The following is a 21929-nucleotide window of genomic DNA, read 5'->3' on the forward strand; positions in this document are numbered from 1 at the left end:
CTGTACACCAAACATCCCTGTTCAATAAGAATATAGGGAGGGACCAGCCTGCTCAGCACCATGGGGTCTAAATCTGACCCACTGAGAGAGTCAAGAAGACTCAAGCAATAAACACCAGGAGAACAGAGGCAGGATGACAAGTCAAAGCTTTAACTGGTGAAACTAAAGAGCACTGGTTTCTAAAGAGCTCAGCAGCCTCGGGAATGCCCAAATAATTCAGTGCAACTCCAAGACGTCTGCAGAGGAAGAGACATTAAGTAACTAAATAACAGGATACAGATAAACTATCAACTTCTACCTCTGAACTGTAGGTGCTCTTTATGACCTTATAGCTTCAGATGTGACTGCTTAGTACTCCACCAGCTTCCTTTTCCCACTCTGCCCCTCTATTACAGGACCTATTACAGCCTCATTTGCCTGCTGGACAGGTAAAAACTCCTGATTTTGCTCCATGGCCTGTTTGGGAAGTGGAATCTGTGGAGTAGACACTGCATGTTAACACTTCTGAAAGGAAAACAATGGAGCCCTAAATGTGAAGTCGTGAGTGGGTGTGTTTATAAATGGGTGTGTTACAAGCTCCTCAGTGGGGTATGAAGAGATGAATCCGTAAGAGCACTGGCTACTCTTGTAGAGGACCAAAGTTCAGTTCCCAGCATCCATATACTAGCTTACAATTATACATAACTCCAGTCCCAGGGTATTCAACACCCTCTTCTGACCTTTTTGGATACCAGGCACACACGTGGTACACATATATACAAGAAGGCAAATGTTCACATACATAAAATAGTCTAAAAAAGAAACCAGTCCCTCAGTATCAGATTTCTCAGATTAGTATTTATAGTTCCCATACCTGGAAACCCAAATGCATTAAAACTGGGTCAGCATGGAGGGGAAGAGATATTCCCTCTATACCAAGAATTAAAAATATGAACAACCAAAGAGTCAATGAGCTCTCATCAATAAACACACTCTTCCCTGCCAACTAATCTGGCCTCAAGCCCATGCATCCTCAGAAAAGTACAGGAAGAATGAAGTAAAACTCAGTCCTGTCCTGCTTCTATGACACAAATGCAACCAGCATGCTTTACAAGGTCATGTGACTTGTTTATAATAAGATATCATATCATCTAGTGTCTGGAAAGTGACTGTGGGTGCTTGTGGTGTGCTTTCCGAGGCAGGCGTGGATGTGTGTGAAGAGCTGCTGGGTTCCTGGCTCTGGCCAGAGGAATGTCCCAAGTCACTTGATGATCCTGGTCTGCTCCATGGCTGGCTACTCAAAGGACCAGCTCTCTTTTGACCCACAAAGTAATTTGAAGGTGGGGCAAACTCAGGATCTCGCTCAGCCTGGAGTTCTGAATGCTTCTTCGACCAGAATCCAAAGGAGAAGTCTATGAAAACAAGAAAGAGTATTATTAAAGACAATTATGAACCAGTCAAATTTATTGAATATTTTTCAGTTCTTATATGCATTTTAAAAGCTACCATAGATTTTTCTAAGAACAAGGATAGTAGCACGAACCCCAGATAAGAAACAGCGTTGCCTTATGACAAGGAAATACAAAATGACGGCTCTGAGGAGAGGCTGACAGGCTCTGGACCACACTGCCCACACTGCCCACAGGGCACTACAGTTAAGTATTTTCCTGAGTTGACATGATTAGCTGCTTCACATCACAGCAGTCTCTCATTTGTTGTGTCTGGACGGCACAGAAGGGGCTCATCCCATATGAACAGAGGGCTGTTCTCATCTCTCAACTCCAATGGAAGGCACTAAGGCCAACTGAAGTGCCTTGGAAAGAAGCATAGAACAGTCTGCTCTGGTAAAGACTGTGGTGTGCACCTTGGTGAAAAATTTAGAGAAAGGTATGTATGTACAATGGAAGGTCAGGTAAACTTTCAACCGACCATGAAGGGTTGTTAAAGTCAGAATTCCTCAGAACACACCAGTCTCCCTCATATTTTAAAAGCAGTTCCTGAAGAGTAGCATTCTAAGCTGAAAAACCACACCTAAAAGTATGGAGCTAAACTTCCCAAGTGCTTTTTAGAAAATTATTCTGTAGACCAGATACATTTGTAGATGCTGATCTTTTGTGGTCATGTTTTCCCATTCTCCTGTTTATAAATAACTACTGTCCAGTATGGAGAAGAAACAAGTTCAGAGACCTGGAGACTTAAGCTTCAGGACCACCAAGAATCACTGTGGGGCTGAAGGTAGAGCCCAGCAGTAGAGCTCTTGACTAGTGTGTGTAAGGCCCTACCTAGATTACATCACTGTATCCATAAAAAAACAAAAATAAAATCTCACCAGAATCACACTTTTATTTAAAACCAATTCTAGCCTCTCTAGAAATTTTCACATGCAACAGCCCCTTCCTACCTTTCCCTCGGTCCCACTCTCGGATGTGTGGCACTCCAGGCTTGGTGTCCTTCCTCTCTTGGATGATGACTTCCACCTTGCTGTTCTGGGCCACAGGAGGTGGAGCAGGTACAGGCTTTGGTTCTGAGGGCTCAGTAACAACTCCATCTGCTTTTATAAGGAAACAAGACCTTATTACCATGGTCTAAAAAATTTAACATCCTAAGTTTGAAGTAAAACTTATCACTGGTGCTAAGGAAGAGCAAGTCTGCCTCACTTAGATAGCAGTGAAATAGTTTGGTAATGTTTATTCTGAGTGGGTGTGAATGCCAGAGTACATGTAGAGATCAGAGGACAACTTGGTGTAGTCGATTACCTTTACGTGGATTCCTAGCATCAATTCAGAAAATCAGGTTTGCATTCTTGAACTATTTTGACAACCCTTCAGCAATTTCTATACAACAAATCACCTAAGTCCCCAAATAGTTCTAACAATTTTATTATTAACCAACAAGAAAAATTCACCTGATCAATGGTAAACATGTATAAAGTATCAATAAGATTCAAAACTCAAGTTGAACTTGAATAGATGTCAATCCCTGTGTTCCCAAAGAGCAATGAAGAACCCTAAGTCCTCAAACGATCCAACTAAAATAGCAAGAGGGGCAGCCAGTGTGCTGGAGAGGTGAATCCACCTGTTTCATTTTGGCCCTATTTTTAAATTCTCAATGAAAATTGATTTTCAATAAAATGTGGGAAAATTTGATTTCACATCTTCTAGAACAGATGTTCAAGAGGCGGAACAAAAACAGACACCATGCAGAACTCAACAAGAGACAGCCTTTATCTGAAACAAAACACAGAATTTCAATTCCTGTACTTTTCTAGTATCTTGTCAGTGTTACATGAGGCCTTGCTCAGAGGCTAGAGAAGGAAGATTAAGATTATAGCCAGTCCTAAACTGGTTCTCTTGTTGCTGTTATAATGTCCCCAAGTTTCAATCTCATCTCCTGTGAGAAGCCACTTTGCAGCTTCCTCTGCCAAGATGCAAACATTGGGCTACAATTCCCATTCCCATCCTGAAAAGAAAAGCTGGCTCCTCTTCCTCTCCCATGCTTCCCTGACCTGGTCAAGGCTGGATCAGGAACAGGTGCCAGGGAGCAAGCTTGGAGCACAGAGGAAAGACACGAGAGCAGCAGAAACAGCAAGGTGAGAGGAAGCCTGTGACTAGATGACCTAGATACCCTTGCACTTTTCAACGTTAAAAAAGACAGGCAGGCTTGTATACTGAAGCCATTTAGGAAAGGGCTAAAGTTAGCAGTTTGGCTTCTACTCCATAATGTACAGTAAGCCTGTCTGATCACAGAATTTCACACTATCTTCCAGGCAATGTACGTTCTATCTCATTTCTAGAGCACAGTTCTTTGAATTTCTGTCTCCAGCTGCTCTACCTTAATACCCAACTTAGTAAGTACATTTTACAGTGAAGAGTACATTACAACAAAAAATAACTATAAACAAAAAGGCTGAGTCGAGCTGGAGAGATGGCTCGGCAGTTAAGAGTACTGGTTGCTCTTCCAGAGGACCCAAGAATTGATTTCCAGCACCCTCATGGTGGCTAGCAACCTTCTGTAACTCGAGTTCCTGGGGATCTGATGTCCTCTTCTACCCTCTGCAGGCACAGGACACCAAGACATGCACGTAGGCAAAGCACCCATACATATAGGATTAGATAAAGTTTAGAAATTACAAGAGCTGACGTTGAAAAGACTGGAAAAGGAGGTTTTAAATGTTTTTGCCATAAAAATGATAAAAGTGTGAGGCAGATGTCTACCTTGATTTAGATCACCTAATATATACAGTTACCAAAACATCACATGGCACTCCCCAAGTATGTATAGTTTCTATGTTTTTGTGTATATAGTCTTAAATTTAAATTTTAAAATTTTATGTACACAACTAAACTTTTCTTTTAAGTGAGCTTACTAAACTGTCCTTATAAAAAGCAACTCAATGTGTTATTTGTTAATACCCTTGTCTATTGCCTAAAAACATGACAATGCCATTCTGAAACACTCTAGCTATAAAAACTGCTCCTGGACTGTGAGCTGGCTCAGTGGGTAAGAGGGCCTGCTGAGCAAGCCTGATGACCTGAATATGAACCAGGGAAATCACAGAAAGAAAGCAAAAAGCACACTACTGAAAACCGTCCTCTAACCTCCACACCTGTGCCACTGCACATGCACACCCACACTCACTCACTCACTCACTCACTCACACATACAATAATAAATAAATACAAGTATCGAAGAGTAATCAAAACTGATCCTGGTGGGACTTCAGGGGCACATGCTATTTAGAAGCAAAGCTAAGTCAAGGTGAAACACCATAGACACAGCCTTTTGAGGTCAGAAATCTGGGCCATGCTATACCTCTGCTTTCTTCTTCAGTCCCATCCTCCTTTGATTTTTTCATCTTTTTTTGTCGAAGCTTTGCAAGTTTTGCTTCTAAAATAGCTTTTCGCTTTTCCTTTATGTTTTCTCGTTTTATTCTCTGATCTGTTGTCTGGATAGAACAAAAGGTTAGAAAAGTAATTACCTGAAGTCAAATTGATAGTATTTTTTTTAAAGATGGAATAATTCTCTTTTTTTAAAAAGTGCTAATTAATATAGGCAGTGGTGGTGCCTTTAATCCCAGCACTGGGGAGGCAGAGTCAGGTGGATCTCTGTGAGATTGGGGCTAGCCTGGTCTACAGAGTAAGTTCTAGGACAGCCAGAGAAATACAAAGAAATCCTGTCTCAAAAAACCAAAAACAGGAGGAAAAAAGTGCTGATTCATTTTCACATTGCCTCTAAGCAGCTCTCCCAAAGACCCTGAAAATGGTGCCCTATGAAGTAGCTTGTCACAGCCCTCTGCTGCTCTAGGAAGCTAAATGAGAATTCACAGAGCACAGCAGAAGCCTCCAGTTCTCTTCTGCTCCTAGATCTCCTAAAACAACCTCTTATTTCCTAGCCTAGGTCATCAAAATTACCATGTGTCAAGCTAGATTACAAGCAGCAAGGCTGGAGGCTGGAGACATTGATTAAGAACACTTGCTGCTCTTGCAGAGGACCCAGATTCAGTTTGCAGCATCCACAGAGTGGCTCCAAATCATCTGTAATTCCAGTTTCAAGAAATCCAACGTCCTCTCTGGTCTCTGCAGGAACTACACATACAGAGATGCAGGCAGAACTTACACAAAAGTAGTACTAATGGTAATAATAAAACAGCAGGTCTAGTAATGGCTCATCAATGCTTGCTGCAACGATGTAAGCCTGGCAACCTGTGCTCAATCAATCCTGCAGTTAACTAACACAGAGATGAAAGGAGAGATCAACTTCATAAGGCTGTCGTCTGAGCACCACAGACGCCATGACACACATACCCATACATACACTACTAGTAAAAACAAAGTGTAGCAAATCACAGACTACTTCATAACATTTGTAATTTTAGAGTTTGAAAATCCACAATAATTTGATAATTATCTTTATGAAGCCAACAATGACATTCTGAATATCAATTTTCATTTTATTTACTACATCTTTTAAATTCTTCTCTCAGACAATATATCCCTCATTCTGTTCCTTCCAGCCCTGCCCCCACCTCCCCTCTCCTGTACATCCACTCCTCCTCCATTCCCCTTCAAAAAAGAACAGGCCTCCCAGGAATATGAACCAAACATGGCATAGTAAGTTACAGTAAGACTAGGCACAAACCCTCATATCAGGGATGGGTGAAAGCAACCCAATGGCAGGAAAAGGGTCCCAAAAGCAGGCTAAAGAATGAGAGACACGGGGGCTGGAGAGATGGCTCAGTGGTAAGAGCACTGACTGCTCTTCCAGACGTCCTGAGCTCAAATCCCAGCAACCACATGGTAGCTCACAACCATCTGTAATGAGATCTGATGCCTTCTTCTGGTGTGTATCTGAAGACAGATACAGTGTATGCATATAAAACAAGTAAACCTTTAAAAAAAAAAAGAATGAGAGACACCCTCACTGCCACCAAGCTAACAATCATTGTATGTATGTATGCACGTATGTATACAGAGGACCTAGCACCAACCCAAGAAGGCTTAGTGATTGCTACTTCAGTCTCTGTGAGCCTCAATGAGCCCTGCTTAGGTTAATTCTGTGGGTTGTGTTCTCTGGGTGTCCTTGACCCCTCTTCTGTGGGGGTCCTCAAGCTCCATGGGAAGATAACCAATGGAGATATCCAATTTGTGCTCTCTCTCCACCCAAGGCATAGCTATGAGTCTCTGGATTTTACTATATTTTTTAAAGCATGGCCTATCAATTTAAAAAAATTATTCAAATCCACAACAACAACTTAAACTTTAACTTGTACCTGTTCACGAAGCATCTCTAAAGTTTTCATTTGCTTGTTTCTCAACTCTTTGTCTCGGGCAAAGGCAAAATACCCAACACCAAGTTGCCGGGCCTCTGAAACAACCAAAAGTATTGAAAGATTAGATTTTTGTAATTAGCAAATCACATGTACAACAAGTTCCCAAATAAGCCAAAAGAGACACACAGTGATATTTGCACAAATTTAAAGCAAAACCACAAAAACTTAAACTGTTTTACCATTTACTAAGTGACAGACACATAGACAGGCTCCTCAGCCCAGCTGTCTCTTCTTTCTGGGAACAAATTCTAAGGCTAACAAACCTTCTTTTAGGAAGAGGTCCCTAAGTTTCTTAGGCTGTGGACAAAAGGATGCTTTCACAGTATGATCACTTCAGAGTACTGCTCTGGCTTTCTGCCTGCCACTGTCTAGCATTTTAAAAAAGGATTTTAAAAGCTGCAAACAAACAAATAAACGAACAAGCCCAACAATACCATTTTCCCGAATGTCTTCATAATGGATGGGCCCCATTGGTTTTTTCAAGGCCTCTCTTTCTTCTTCCTCCCATTGCTGACGCTGAAGTTCTTTCCTCATGTCTTCAGATAACAAGGTTTTTTCATTAGCAGGACTGACAAAACTGGTAGAGGAATAGGAAAGCTTATGTTTAGGTGAGTGCTGTGACACACCAACACTTAGGTGGATCATGGTTAAGTAACACCATTTGGGAAGACAACAGCATCTACAGAGGTTTCTGACTAAGAAGTCAACACAACTGTTTTAATTTTTTTTTACGTTCATTTATATACTATGTGTATATATACACATAAGCATGTATGCAATGTTTGCACACATGCTCATATGCCACAGCATGCATGTAGAAGTCAGGAGAACTATTTCAACTTTTGGGAAGCTATTCTTTCCTCAATAATGTGGGCTCCCAGGATTAAACTCAGGTCATTAAGCTTAGCAGCAAGCACTTTAATGGATGAGCAATCTTGCTGACCTTACTCTATCATTTTTAAATCAATTCCAGACTAACACATAAGCATGGTGGGAGCTGGCCTCCGTGTTCAAGAAAAGTGACTTTCTTTCTACCTTTGTCCTGGCTGACATATGGAGTGGCCTAGCCAGAAAGGATGAACCACTGAACGTCTCTGAATGGCCTCTTGTCTGAAGACATGGATGCCTCCTGTCCCAGCAGCTGGCCATGGTTTGTGCTGTAGCCCCATGTGTTCTCTAATACTTCTCATATAAAGGCTGCCTACTCGGAATGTTAATCACCAAGATACTTTTCAAACGTTTATTTCTTTGGTCTCATTATAAATGTTGTCATGAGGCCCTTGCTTCAACATACACAGACATATGAATAAGAAGTGAATAAAGTAAGTGAACCTTCTCAAACCCTCTAGACTACGTGCTCCAGATTTTCACTGTTTTCTCCCCAGTGCACTTGGGTCTCACAAAGGCTGATTTGTTAGCTAAGTTTGGGCTCATTCTGTATTTGCAACCTAGATCAGACATCCTTCCAAGTCAACTTATCCCTTCCAGCAGTTACAATGCACATGACCAGAATAGAGTGCCTGCCTGGGAAGATGAGTCGGAAGTCACTTAAACCTAGTTCAAGGCCAGCCCAGGGACTAATTCTCCCCAGTCCCTGAAAAAAAAAATGGTTTTCCAAAATAGAAAATCAATAAGTAAAATATAATAACATTCAGGTTGTTCCCTGAGCACAGAAGGTTATTAAGTATGGCTAAGTCAGTGTATATTCTTACTATTAATGGTCTTACTATAGCAACAATAGCCATTCAGCAGCCTCTCCCAGACAGCAAGCTCTGTGGCTGTGTTCCAGACAAAGGCCACATATTAAACTTACAGTCTCCCCTGAAGATTTTTATCCATCTCCAATAGACCTGGTAAATCCTTTCTCATGCAGCGCCGCGATCGGCCCAAAGAGTCCACGTAATCCACCCTGAAAATTAGACATTGAGAAGATTGTACATGAGCAGATCCCTATGTCAGGGAGTTGGCAATGTCATTACAGCTCCTGTGATCAAGAATGTTGAAGCTAAGGGCCCACTACCACAGGAAAAAACAAACAAAACAATTAGCTCGTTGCGCCATCTGCTAAATCTCAGTTTTAGAAACTGGAGGAAGGAATTGATCATGTTTCTGATTTCACAGACAGTTACCAATGCAGAAATGATGGCACGGAAGAACTAAACTCTCTTAACCTGAATGTGCATTTCCAGAACTGGACTCCAGATCTTCATCACTTCCTCTCAGTGTGCTTGGGCCTCACCTCCATTACTGCTCTGCTTCTTACTGATATTCTCTCTGGAGAGCTTAGCAGTTTTTAATATGAGTCATGGCGTCCTCTGGAGCCACTTTGAGTAGGAGGAAGATAAACAATATATACCTTTCTTCATCTTTCCCCAAAGGAGAGTAGGGTCAGGGCAAGCCAGATACACAGTAAGGTTAAACAAAACACTGAGACTTCCTAACAACAAAATATGGGCAGGTTTTCACAGAAACCATTTCCTTTGCACTACAGTATAACATACTTTTTCTACTTGTTATCACAAGCAAAGAATCTCCCAGAGACCGGAGCAGAGTTTAGGGCACACAGTTAAGGACTTAATATAGGTCCTTAACAGGCTGTGCTGCAAGTGAGCAAAGCAATTCAAGGTCCAATTCAGCTGGCTGTGCAGGTGCCCAGAATTTCTTTCCTCTCAAGTGATGCTGATTTCCTTGTGAGTCTGTGCTTTAAAAACCAAATGCTTAGGAATCCACTCTTTTAGTCTTACAGCTGATTGTCATGAGAAATCAAACCTACAACTAAACAAAATAGTGTCTTCATTTTCTTTTGTTGCTTTCTCTCCTTTTGCTTCTTTTTTAACTGAATGGGAGAGAAAGCTATCTAGCCAGATGGCCTGTGTAATTATTTACAGTATTTTTGCAGAAAGATTTTCCACCACCTGGGATCTAATTACCAAAAGGATTTACAAGTAGTCACAATTCTGAAGCTTAATTCAAAAACAAAAAGTGTGGGAACTGCTTGAAATGTGTCTTACTGCACCATATGGTGGCATGTGACACCTTCAATTGCCCTCCAAATTCCTCAAATTGCTGGCAAACTGCTTGTAATCATAAAGGCATTAATAAAAAAAGAATTAAAAGACATTAGACCATTCAAAGGAGACAGGATTTCTGCCTTGAAAAGCAATCACAGCTGTCTGTTCTGGAGCAAGCCTCCAAAGCACACAATGCCAGCAGAGGGAATACAGCAGTCAGCAATGGCTTTAGCTCATCAGCAACTGCTTACTGAGCAGTCCCAGCCAGCATGAACCTGGAGAAACTGGATGAGTGAAGAACTGTTCTCAGAAAAGCAAGAAGGGTGCATGCCAGAAAACGCAATTTAGGCAGATTATTAAAACAAGCAAAAGTTTGCCTCAAATGTTTTGCTGGGAATAAGGCCTAGAATGAGTCAACTATAAATAAAAGATTCCCCTGCCCTCCGAAAATTAGTTCAGATGAGGAAGCAAGAACTTAAGACTAAAAGGCACAAAGAAGCTGTGTTCTTCTCTGTGATTCCATGTAGCATACAACCACATGTCTACCCACGATAGTAACATTAGATGTAAGTTATTTAAAAGCAAGAAATCACAGACCCCAGTGGACACCTTCAGCAATATGAAGAAGGTTGTCTGACATCCTCTGTAGCAGGGATTTTTCTTTATGCATAAGTACCTGTCCAAATTGAGCTAATTAAAAGGCTAAGAAACACCCCAAACAGCCCTGAACAGCTTCTTAAAAATTCCAGAGAACAAGAGTTTGAGAGAGGGCCAGCTCCAGAATGTGATCAGGACATTGGTCATATCTAAGCAATGGAAAATTCTGCTAAACGAGTGTCTAAGTGACATGAAAGACACTGTAATGGAATTTTCACTCTGTTCTGCATAAGGCTAGGTTCCTCCATCTTTTATGTAAAATACAGGTAAAATCCAGAAAAATGTCAAAAATGAAGTTCTGCAAAGTATCTGCTTATGTTCCCAGAATGTAACACACATGCTTCCAGGAGGGAATTTGAGGGAATTTAAGAGAAATACAGTGGATTTTTGGTGTTACCAGAAAACAATGTAACTAAAATACAGCTTACTGTACCTACCCTGCCAGTTTCTTTCTGCAGGACTCCAAGGGGACCACTTCCCAGGACCTGGCATCTGAATCAGGGCACAAGTAAAGCAGCAGCATGGTAGTAAGGGAGCAGGACATTGATGGACCACCCAAGGATCCTTGGGCCTGGCACCACACTAGGCACAACAGACAGATGCTCAGTTCTTATCTGCAGTCACTGATGTTACCTCTCCACTGGTGCACCCACTTCTATATAATCGATACACTAGCTCATCCCAATTTAAAGGGATGGTTCTTGGAAGATAGAAAACCCAGGCAGAATAAGAAAAAAAAGATGCTATGACAATGATCAAGCAAAACATTTCTCAAAGAGCCAATGTGAGCCTGAGAAGATCACTCTGATCTAATGCCCATTACCCACCATTCTTCACTGGGGTCCTGAGGAGGAGGTATGTCTTTTTCAGAAAACTCTTCATCATCATCACCATCATCGTCTTTCTCTTCTTTGATTCGGGAATCTCTAGTGGCACCAAGCACCCCCATTTCTTTTCGCTTGTCTATAATCTTCTGTGTGAAATCCACAAGGTACATGTCCTCCACTTCCTCATCTAGGGAACAAAAATCAATTTACAAATTCTTGAAATTAAAAAAGAAAATAATAGCTGGAACTGAGAAGGGCCCTATTGTCTGACTGTCTGCTAGTCAATGCCTGCACCTGGGACAATTTACAGACACGCCACCAAGCACCTGACAGGAAGCTTTAAATAAGCCATTCATAACATATTCCAAAAAGCCTTGAGGTTCCAGCTGTGTTATCAACACATTGTGTGAGCAGTTAAGTCTATGCAACACACCCATTCAATTTTGAGCAAACCACAGCTGACAACATACAAGAGAGCTACATAGTGAGCACCAGGCCTTCCAGGACTACATGCTAAGAGTCTGTCTCTCTGTCTCTCTGTCTCTCTGTCTCTCTCTCTCTCTCTCTCTCTCTCTCTCTCTCTCTCTCTCACGCACACATATAAACACACACACACTCACACACACAAACACACACATCTTGAGTTCTTTTCACAAGTGGACACTGTTTTCAGGCAAGACCTGAAGTCAGGCTCTTTAGGGATGGATTCAACATGCTTTTTCCCTAAGGACAGGGACAGCTAGGACACACTGGACTCCCTATCACCAATGGTGATGTCATCCCCCTTTACAGTGTAACAGTGGAGACAGCTGAGGTTCCAAGACTTCACCAGCTCAGATACACAAGTACAGTAATAAGTATCAGATGACCCTGCTGCATCTGACAAAACCCACTCTCCTCAGACATACGCCTTTTGACTGAGTTACTGTATTTCCGTGTTATTTTTAATTACATGGACAGGGGGAGGAGTGCGTGGGAGTGCAGGTGTCCTCAGAAGGACAAGAGGCCATCGTTTCTCCCACAGCTGGAGTTACAGGCAGTTGTGAGTTGCCAAGGGGGGTGCTGACTCTGGTCCTCTGTAAGCACATCAAGTGCTCTTAACTGTTAAGCTATCTCTCCAGCCTCTGGGTTTCAGCAGTAACAATAAAAGTTTTCGAAGCCAGGAAAGGGAAGAGGTGTGTTCTTTGGGAGCTGAGGTGTAGATGCACACAGCAATGAGACATCCTCTCCTGGAGTGCAGCACTGTTACCACAGCTCCCACCTTCAGGAGTGACTAGCTTCTCCATGCTGGACTCCCTCAAGTGCAGACGAGCTATTTAAAGAGGCAAATGATGCTCACAACCATTGGTGTCTTATTTGCTGGACAAAGTAGAGCTGCTGAACTCCAGCCCTTCCCCTCAGGAGATCAGCTTTTACCACTCTCCCCTTCAGGATCCTTCTCTCCAGCTTACCAAGTCAAAGCATTTCCTTCTAGAAATTTCCTGAATGCATACTTGCTTTCTCTGCTTCCTGCCAATGGTGTGTAGACTGGCAGAAAATCTCTTATGCTGTTGTCCAACTATGAATACTGATTTCTATTTCAGGGGAATATAACAAAATTTGTATTACAAATGTTTAAACCAATTACAAGCCCATCATACAACTACTAACCGAATATTGCATGAAGTCGAAATTACTTAGGGTATGGAAAAATGTTAGCATAATAAAGGAAAGAGACAAGAAAAGGGCAGAAATAGAGAAAGCTAAGTTAAACTAAAAGAGAAAAAGAGGTATAGAATAGAATATTCTGGAGAGAAATAAAAGAGCAAGGAATTATCATAAATAAATAAATAAATAAAGATTTTCCAACTGGATAAATGTAAGAAGAGAACTAAAATTTAAAATGTAAGAGATAAATTAGAGGGTAAGTACTTGTTGCCCAATCATGAAGACCTGAGTTTGAATCCTCATAACCTACATAAAGCCTGGCTTACAGCACATCTGTAATCCCAGTCCTTCTATGGCAGCAAGACTGGAGATGGAACAGACCCCTCCAGATTCTGTCTCAAACAAGGAAGAAGATGAAGCCCAACACAAGCTCCACTCCCAGGGTGTGACATTAGCATACCTGCACTCACACACAATAGCATACACACAGCCACGCACATCTAACATATACACAAGAATATAAATGCAACAGAGAAAAATACTGTAAAAGATGAAGTTAAAAACATAAAAACACATCAGGAATAAAACTGAAAATAGACAAAGGAAAGAAAAAATGGACACGTAACCTCAAAGACCTAGATGAGACCCCATATGCACAACCTTCCCTTTTCCACATACATGGCTGTCCCTGCATGCAAGGCTGCTCCAGCTAAACTGTCTCCTTGGTGCTTTGCTCTCCTACTCCAGCAGATGAGATCTTCTGTGAAGGCAGCAGAACCGGCTCCCTATACTCTTCTGTCTCCTCATGGCTTCTAACAAGCTGTCTGGTATCCAATAGACCATCAAATTATTACTGCAGATTTTCTTGTTTTGACTTGATTTTAAAGATTTTTCCTTCTTAAAATCATTCAAACAAGTAATGCTGAAGATCTGTATGAATTGTAGACAATAAAAAAAAATACAAACTGTTTTGTTTACCTAGAAAATCTCCTTTAGTCATCTTTTCATATAATTTGGCCTTTTCTTCCAATTTTTCCCTAGGGGGGAAAAAAAAAACAGACGAGTATTAGAAATGGTCTTACAACTATCCTTTCTGCCACTAAACTATCATCTTAACAGGAGCCACCTCCCCTGAGGCCTGCCATGAAAGGACAGGCACAGCATGTGCTGACTGCCCTGTCCTAAAGAGTCCCTCAGACCCACCACATCTACTTCACTGTGAAAGCATAGTGTGCCTAAGAACCTGAAGCCATTCTTGGTACAGAGTAACTGCTCAGTAAATATCTGACAATGAATAAATGGATGAACTGAGTTAAGGCTCCAACAATTTAGCTGCTAAATACAACGTAAGTTACATGCCAAAAGGAAAAAGTATCTAACATTTTTCTATTAAATTTTTTCAAAAAGGATCACCAAATTCAAGGCAGCCCCTTTGTCACAGTGCTTTTAGACTAGGGTCCTGGTCATTTGTGGCTTTATAGTTCTTTATACCAAGTTATATCTGTTAAAGCATTAACAATACCTACTCCAAACAACACACTTAAGCTACAAACTAATATAAAACAAGCTACAACCCTGGTGTTTCAACAGAGCAGCTTCTCTGCTGACATAATTTTGGTGGCATTTATCATGTGGTGACAGACTAAAAAGGCTACCATACTGCCTAAAAAGAGAAGCCCCAAAGAGGCCATCTGTATCAACATTTCATTAATCACAATGGGACATTAACTCCTATTGGCACAAAAAGACTACAAAGTCCTTGAGTCACATGATTATCACAAATTACTTAAACTTCCTGGGTTTCTATAGCCTGACAGAACACATTCTTTTTATTGCTTCTATGAGTTGTCATAAAAATTAACTGGATAACCCAAAGTAATGTCATTTTCTTATCTTTACTGTCCCCCCAACTCCTCCCCCCATCCATCTCTCTCTCTCTCTCTCTCTGTGTGTGTGTGTGTGTGTGTGTGTGTGTGTGTGTCTGTGTGTGTGTACTCGAACTCCTTTGGATGTCTATGTATGTATGAGTCTGCACATACAGACCTCAGATGTCATTCCTTAGGAGTTAGCCACCTTGTTTTTGAGACAATGTCTATTAGTGGGACCTGGAGCTCCCTAAAGAAACTAAGCTGTCTGGACAGTAAGTCCCAGGCAGGCATCAGTGGAATAAAAATCTATACAGTGTGGCTTTTACCCCAATCCAATGAAACTGGACAGTTCTTATCATGCACAAAAGCAGAAAGCTATCAAGGCAGATGTTACAATTTGGAATTCTCCAAGTACAGGAAACTACTGCCACTTTACAAAAGAATGTTAGCTAATAAACAGAGCAAACCTACTAATAACTCAGCAGCAATAAGACTTTCCAACAATACAAATCATATGTGCAAATGTTTTAGTGACCAGAATAGTTAATTTCAAAATTACCCACCCTAGGTTATTATTAACCACATAGGAAAATGGGCATCTTCACAGTGGAGAACTTTACCAGACTTTTTCTAACCAAGTGATCAAACTCACCATTATAAATTACTCAAACTGACAATTATGAGTCTCTGGATAAGATTTACTGGGTAAGACACAAAACTACACCATATTCTTAAATAAAAACTTTAATGTAACCCTATTTAGACACAGGATATAGCAGGGGGAAACTGGCTTGGACACTTACAAATGTCAGCAGAGTAACTGACAACAAACAACAAAAGAACTGGAGAGATCTGAGAATTACAGAAATGAATGGAATACAATGTTTGGATCCTGATTTTTTTCCCCTAATTTTTAAGGATATGATTTCTCTGAATAATGGCCCTGGCTGTCCTGGAACTCACTTTGTAAATCTTGAGTTTTTACAAAACCTATTTAGGACATAATCACTAAGACAATTGGCAAAATCTGAAACATGAGCCACACAGTAGTAGTAAATATGTGTAGGATAAAGTCCTTAATTCAGATATATACTGAAATATTCACAGGCAAATTATCATGACACTTAAAAGTTTACCTCTACAGGTGTCGGGGAAGAACAGAGAAAAGCAAATATGATAATATGCTAATTGGTGAATTCAGGAGACAGGTGTTAGAATGTCCCTTTTACCATTCTTTTAATTGTATTCTTGGTTTGGGAGGGAGAATTTGGGGGTCTCTAAATACTAATGTCTTATCACCTAGCCTAGAACACACCATGGGACACTTTTTTAAAATGTGATAATAAGTTAAAGATGTGACTCAGTGGATAAGACCATGGTATTCCATTCCTAGAAATACATATTTTTAAAAAGTGTTGATACAGGTCAGGTGGTAGTGATCTATGCCTTTAATTCCAGAGGCAGAGCAGGTAGATCTCTGAGTTCAAGGCCAGCCTGGTCTACAGAGCAAATTCCAGGACAGCCAGAGCTACATAGAGAAACACTGTCTCAAAAAACCAACCAAATAACAATGACAAAAATTGCTGATATAGCTTTTTTCATTTTCTCAGCTGCCAGAAAGATGGCAGACATTCAGACTGAATGTGCTTACCAGAAGCAGACTATAACCTTTTTAAACAAGAAGTGGGTTGTGCTGACAGAAACTGGCAAGGATAGGCTCCCTCACTATTATAAGAATACTGGTCTAGGCTACAAGGTGCTCAAGGAAGCCACTGAGAGCACCTAAACAGACAAGAAGTGTCTCTTTACTGGTAACATTGCCATCGAAGGTTAGATCTTATCTGGTATCATAGGACCACTGTCATCTGCTAGAACTATAGCCACTACATCCAAAAGTGCAATCGACTGACAAGCATGACATTATATCCATACACCTGTCTCTTTTTCAAAGATGTATAGCCACTGTCACTGTGGGAGGGTATAGGACCCTGAGTAAGACAGTATGATTTACTGTGCTCAAGTTCCCAAGGCTGCCAGCACGCCCAAGAAGCAATTTCAGAAGTTCTGAGAAGATGCTGGACAACTCCCAGAACAGTAATTTCCCAACTTAAAAAAAAAAAAAAAAAAGTTGATAGATTTAATGTGTGATAAAAGCTCAAAACATAACTCTATTTCATCTTCTAAACTGAATTATTTTTCCTTTTTATAAAACAGCAGATATTTATTTTTCTTTTTGTAAAACAGCAGATATGTGTAAATTACAGCATTTTTAGAAGACAGCTGGCCCTCCATTTCTAGAGTTCCTATCTCCAGATTCAGTTTACTGGAAAGAAACAATGTTCCAAAACAATGTTAAATTGTTGCTAATATATACTGTGCATTTATCTATACAGATTTCCTTTCTTGGCATTCCCTAAAAAATACAGAATAACAATTTATATAGCATCTGCATCATTTTAAGCATAGCAAGGAATCTAGAAAAGACTTTAAAGTATGAAGAATACTTTCACAAACCACACTATTTTATCCATTTTGAGCATCCTTGAGCTTTGATATATAAGGTAGAAGAGGGTCCCTCGGTTATCAAGGGACACTGTTTTTAACACTGTGTGTATTAAGCTAAAAGGACGAATATCAGGAAGAGTAACATGAATGTCTACTTTTCTGTTTGGTAACTTCCTGTTCTGGAGTAACTACCTGGATTTGTCTAAAGTCTTCTGCTCCTCAAGCTTCTGTTCAGCATCCTTCTCTGCTCGACTGGAAACACCTGCATTTTGTTTGCTCCAGATACTTGGCTTCTGGAGAATGATTCCAAAAGGACAAAATAAAACCACATGGTCACAAAACAAACTCAACTCATATGATCAAAATCACAGAAAATCCTTAGATCTCAGGAGTCATCAGAGAACTACTTATTCTGACAACTAATATATAGCCTACATCAGACTACCTGCATATGATAAGCTGGAGCTGAAAACAAGTCCCAAATCACATAAAGAATGTCTTTTTGAACATCACTGAGCTCCTTTCTCAACTGACATTTACCCCTGGCATTCATACACACAACATACATCTAAAGGGTATTAAATAATCTTACTAAACTTAATACTTAACCAAATTTATGCAAATGCTCAATTATGAGTCAGGGATTTTTTTTTTTCTTTAACATTTACTTATTTACAGATAACCACTAACATTTTTCAAAATTTCCCCATGTTTGGGATTGGTAGAGCTATTTTTACCTTATTAGTTGTCTTTGGTTTTCCGAAAACTCCAGAATCTTTTAGAAGTTTTTCTTGTTTGAATTCTTCTTGTTTACGGAAGAGCTCGGCCTTAAGATCTACCAACTAGAATAAAACGAAAAAGTAAACCATATTTAACTCAATTCTGGCAGGTGACTGGATTGCTAGGCAACAGTAGAATCTTCACGGAAGACTTGAGCTTCCTGAACATGGACATGAAGTTTAAATACAGAGCACCACACACAGCTCAACAGCATCGAGTTTGTTGTCGTTTGCTACAAGTATCATTCTCCTCTGGCTTTCCTCACTCTGTGACATAGTCACGTAAGCAGATGTCATTCCCATCTCCAGATAGGATTCCAGTTTTCTACAGCACCTTCTGTCTATGGGACACATGCCAGACATACAGAGTCAAGTTTGGTTTAGTTTAAAAAAAATGGAGGGGGGCTGGAGTTCAGTGGTTAAGAGCACTGACTGCTCTTCAGAGGTCCTGAGTTCAATTCCCAGCAACCACATGATAGTTCACAACCATCTATAATGGGATCTGATGCCCTCTTCTTGTGTGTCTGAAGACAGTGACACTGTGCTCACATATATAAAATAAATATAAGTGAATGAGAGAGGAGAGCACAGGTGAAGAGAATGGGGTAGCTAGACAAACACTTACCCCTGGCTCACACCCGTGTGTGTCCTAACAATACAATAGGGGAATGATACAATGACAAGTGTTCTATGTAATGGCATTTGTAAAACAGACACTACTGCTGACAGGGAAAATAAATATGACTGAATCCCGAGGCTGAAGAGATGAGTCAGCAGTTAAAGAGCACTTGCAGAAGACTCAACTTAGGTTCCTAGCCCGTGCATAGTGGCATATGACCATCCATAGCCTCAGTTCCAGGGTACCAGGCACACATGTGTTACATAGACAAAGGTGCAGGTAAAACAGTTATACACAAAATGAAAAGTTTCTTTTTAAAAAAATTTAATGATTGCTTTTTGGTTTTTAGTGTCCATTTGTTGTTGGTGGTGTGTGTGTGTGAGAGAGAGAGGGGGGAGAGGGAGATGGGAGGGAGGGAGGGAGAAAGAGAGAGAGACAGAGAGAGACAGAGAGAGACACAGAGAGAGAGAGAGAGAGAGAGAGAGAGAGAGAGAGACAGAGACAGAGAAAGAGACAGAGAGAGAGAGAGAGAGAGAGAGAGAGAGAGAGAGAGAGAGAGAGAGAGAGAGAGCGCTTGAGCGTGCACTCCTGGAACTGGAGTTACAGTTTTGAGCCACCATGTGGGTGCTGGGAATGAACCATGGTCTTCTGGAAGAGCAGCCAGTGCTCTTAACCTAAGAGCTATCTCTCCAGTCCCCAAAACTTTTTTTTTTTTTTTTAATGACTGAGCTCAGTGATTTCTATTTGAAAGAAATCCACTTAAAGGTACTATTGACAGGGATTTTAACAATGTAAAGGAGTTTCATTTCAGGACCCAATATTCAAAATTATTTTATAAAGTAGAAAAACTTACCTTCTCTTTTAACTCCTCATAAATGCATCAATTACCTAGCTTTATGTTTTTCTATTCTACAACTACTTCAGAATTTAAGCTCACAAAATGATCAATTCCAGTACCTCATTTATATTTTAATTATTGAAAATACTATCCTCTGGACAAGTTAAACTTTAGTTTGGTTTGGTTCGGTTTTTAAAGACAGGGTCTCACTGTGTAGCCTTGGCTATCCAAGAACTATGTAGCTCTGGCTGGCCTCTGACTTACAGTGCTTCTATTCACTTGTCTCTGACACTTACATGCTTTAGTTATGAGCATGTGCAGATACATCCTGATTAATCCAGTTTGTAAGTACTAAATCCAAGCAACCATAATTACCAAGACCAATTTTTTATATTAAAAAACAAAATCCAACAATGTACTTGATACATTTTATGTTTTTCTCTTGTATTCCCATAGGAAATTCAGGATTAAGTCAAAGGTTAGACGATTAAGGCACCGTTTTGCAACCGATCAAACTGAACCTGGCTTCTCACACAACAAATCTGTATGTACATAAGAAAAACCGGATTCATCGTTGGGTGTTAACTTCATTATCCATTAAGAGTAACAATTAATACCACCAACATTCAAAAGCACTTTGAGGACTCAATGGCAGCATGCATTTGAAGCACGGACACAAAATGTGTACAGTATTTACAAGTTTTCTGCTGAGTGTTTAAGTTAGCAAAACTCCTTACATTCTATCAGACCTCACGGGCCCAGGTAGCCCATCCACAAGGCACCAACGAACATGTCTGGGTCCTGCTAGGGGGACGCTAGGTACTCTGGGAGTCCTGGGAAAACAAATCATATCCCAATGCTCCAGAAGGACTTTGGGCTGGAGGAGAACGCAGGAAAGGCACTTCCTCCAAGAGCCCGCAGACAGCGAGCCGGCTGTGGCGGCTGACCCGCGGGATGCGCCGAGATCCCTGAGAGGATGGCTTCCGGAACCTGCCGGCGGGGCGAGCCTAACCCCGGTGCCTGACAGAGCGGGGTTCAGAATCCTGTAAGGAAGCTGTCAGGGTTTCCGCGGGGAGAAGGCCGGCAAGGATCCCTGTGAAATGGGTGATACAGGCCCCTGAATTACATAGGGAAACAGTTAGGTAACCATTCTCGATTGAGAGAGGCGGAGGAAACGCGGATCACGTAGCTAAGTCACACTTACCGAGGAGGCTGTAACGTCCAAAGGCTTTTTCTTTCGGTCCATCGTCCCGCCAGCCAAGGCGTCCGGTTCCAAGCCCCAGTCTCACAGAGGCCTCAGTCGGAGGCTATGAGTCCTCCGCCCGGGCAGCAGAACCGGAAGTGTCTTGGATAGCGACGCTGAATTTGCGTAATTTTGCGACCTCGGTTTACGACCTCAGCGCCATCTTGAAAGCGTCAGTATATGGTCCCTAGTCGCTACGTCGCCATTTTGAGGAGGTCAGACAGAGGGTGTCCTAGGATTGAAGTTGATTGTAATTAGCCATCTTGAAGAGAACAGAAAGTGAAGTGAAAGGAAGATAGCCTTCATAGCAATACACAGTTTATTGAATGGAAAGTCTTAGATGATGGGAAAGAATAGCGCCATCTTAAAGAATGCTAAGTAAACTCAAGCATCTCCAACATGAAAACAAAAGGAAGTTAATAAAACTGGTGGTGATGGAGATTGTTTGAGAACAGGCTATGAGAAGCACTCGTTTTATGCTGATTTTCTTTGGGGTTTTTGTTGTTTTGTTTTGTTGTTTTTGTTTGTTTTTTTTTTTTTTTTTTTTTGCGGTGGGGTTTTACTAAGCAGCCACCTGGTCTCAAACTCACTATGTAGACTTGGCTAGCCTCAAATTTCCAACAATCCTCCTGCCACTGCTAGGATTACATGTGTGAGCCACCATGCCCAACAGAATATTCAAATTTTAACCATTCATACATTCACTCAGCAGGGTCTCACTGTGTACTCCTGGCTGCCTGGAACTCGCTTTGTAGACCATGCTGGCTTTGTACTCACAGATAACCTGATAACCTGCCTACTTCTTCCTCCCTTGTGCTGGGATTAAACTGTGTACCACCACAACCGTCCCTCAGAATACTCTATTTTTGAAATTACTGTTTCAATTGCTAGCTTAATAAAAAAAAATTGACCTGGGATTAGAACAAAATTTCCAACAATATCTAAAATAGCCCTAAACACTTATTTCCCTAGAGGACTATATGGCAATATGATAGATGTCTTACTTTGTAAAATGTGTATGGGGAATCTGTGGTTATCCCCTGGTTGGCTATGTGAACTTACACCATAGAAATTCTTACAGAGTGGCACCCACCCCACTAATGAGAAACCTCCCAAAACAAAGACAG

General features: G+C 41.0%; 1 protein-coding gene across 2 annotated transcripts; it reads right to left on the minus strand.

Annotated features, from left to right (window-relative positions):
* Positions 1-884: 884 nt before the first annotated feature.
* On the minus strand, positions 885-20891 carry CCDC174 (coiled-coil domain containing 174). Of its 2 annotated transcripts, none has more exons than XM_080914580.1 (11): positions 20764-20891; positions 18061-18165; positions 17516-17616; positions 13929-13987; positions 11304-11490; positions 8622-8717; positions 7243-7385; positions 6749-6843; positions 4792-4924; positions 2381-2527; positions 885-1391 (listed from the first exon to the last, which is right to left on the minus strand). In XM_080914580.1, the coding sequence occupies exons 1-11, from the start codon at positions 20803-20805 to the stop codon at positions 1096-1098; spliced, it is 1404 nt and encodes a 467-aa protein (XP_080770706.1). In that variant the 5' UTR covers positions 20806-20891; the 3' UTR covers positions 885-1095. The 2 variants fall into 2 exon arrangements, with proteins under 2 accessions (XP_080770706.1, XP_080770705.1); XM_080914579.1 differs by having other exon boundaries at positions 2381-2530.
* Between the last annotated feature and the right edge of the window lie 1038 nt (positions 20892-21929).

This window comes from Micromys minutus (assembly GCF_963924665.1).
Source record: "Micromys minutus genome assembly, chromosome: 3".
NCBI classification, from domain to species: Eukaryota; Metazoa; Chordata; class Mammalia; order Rodentia; family Muridae; genus Micromys; species Micromys minutus.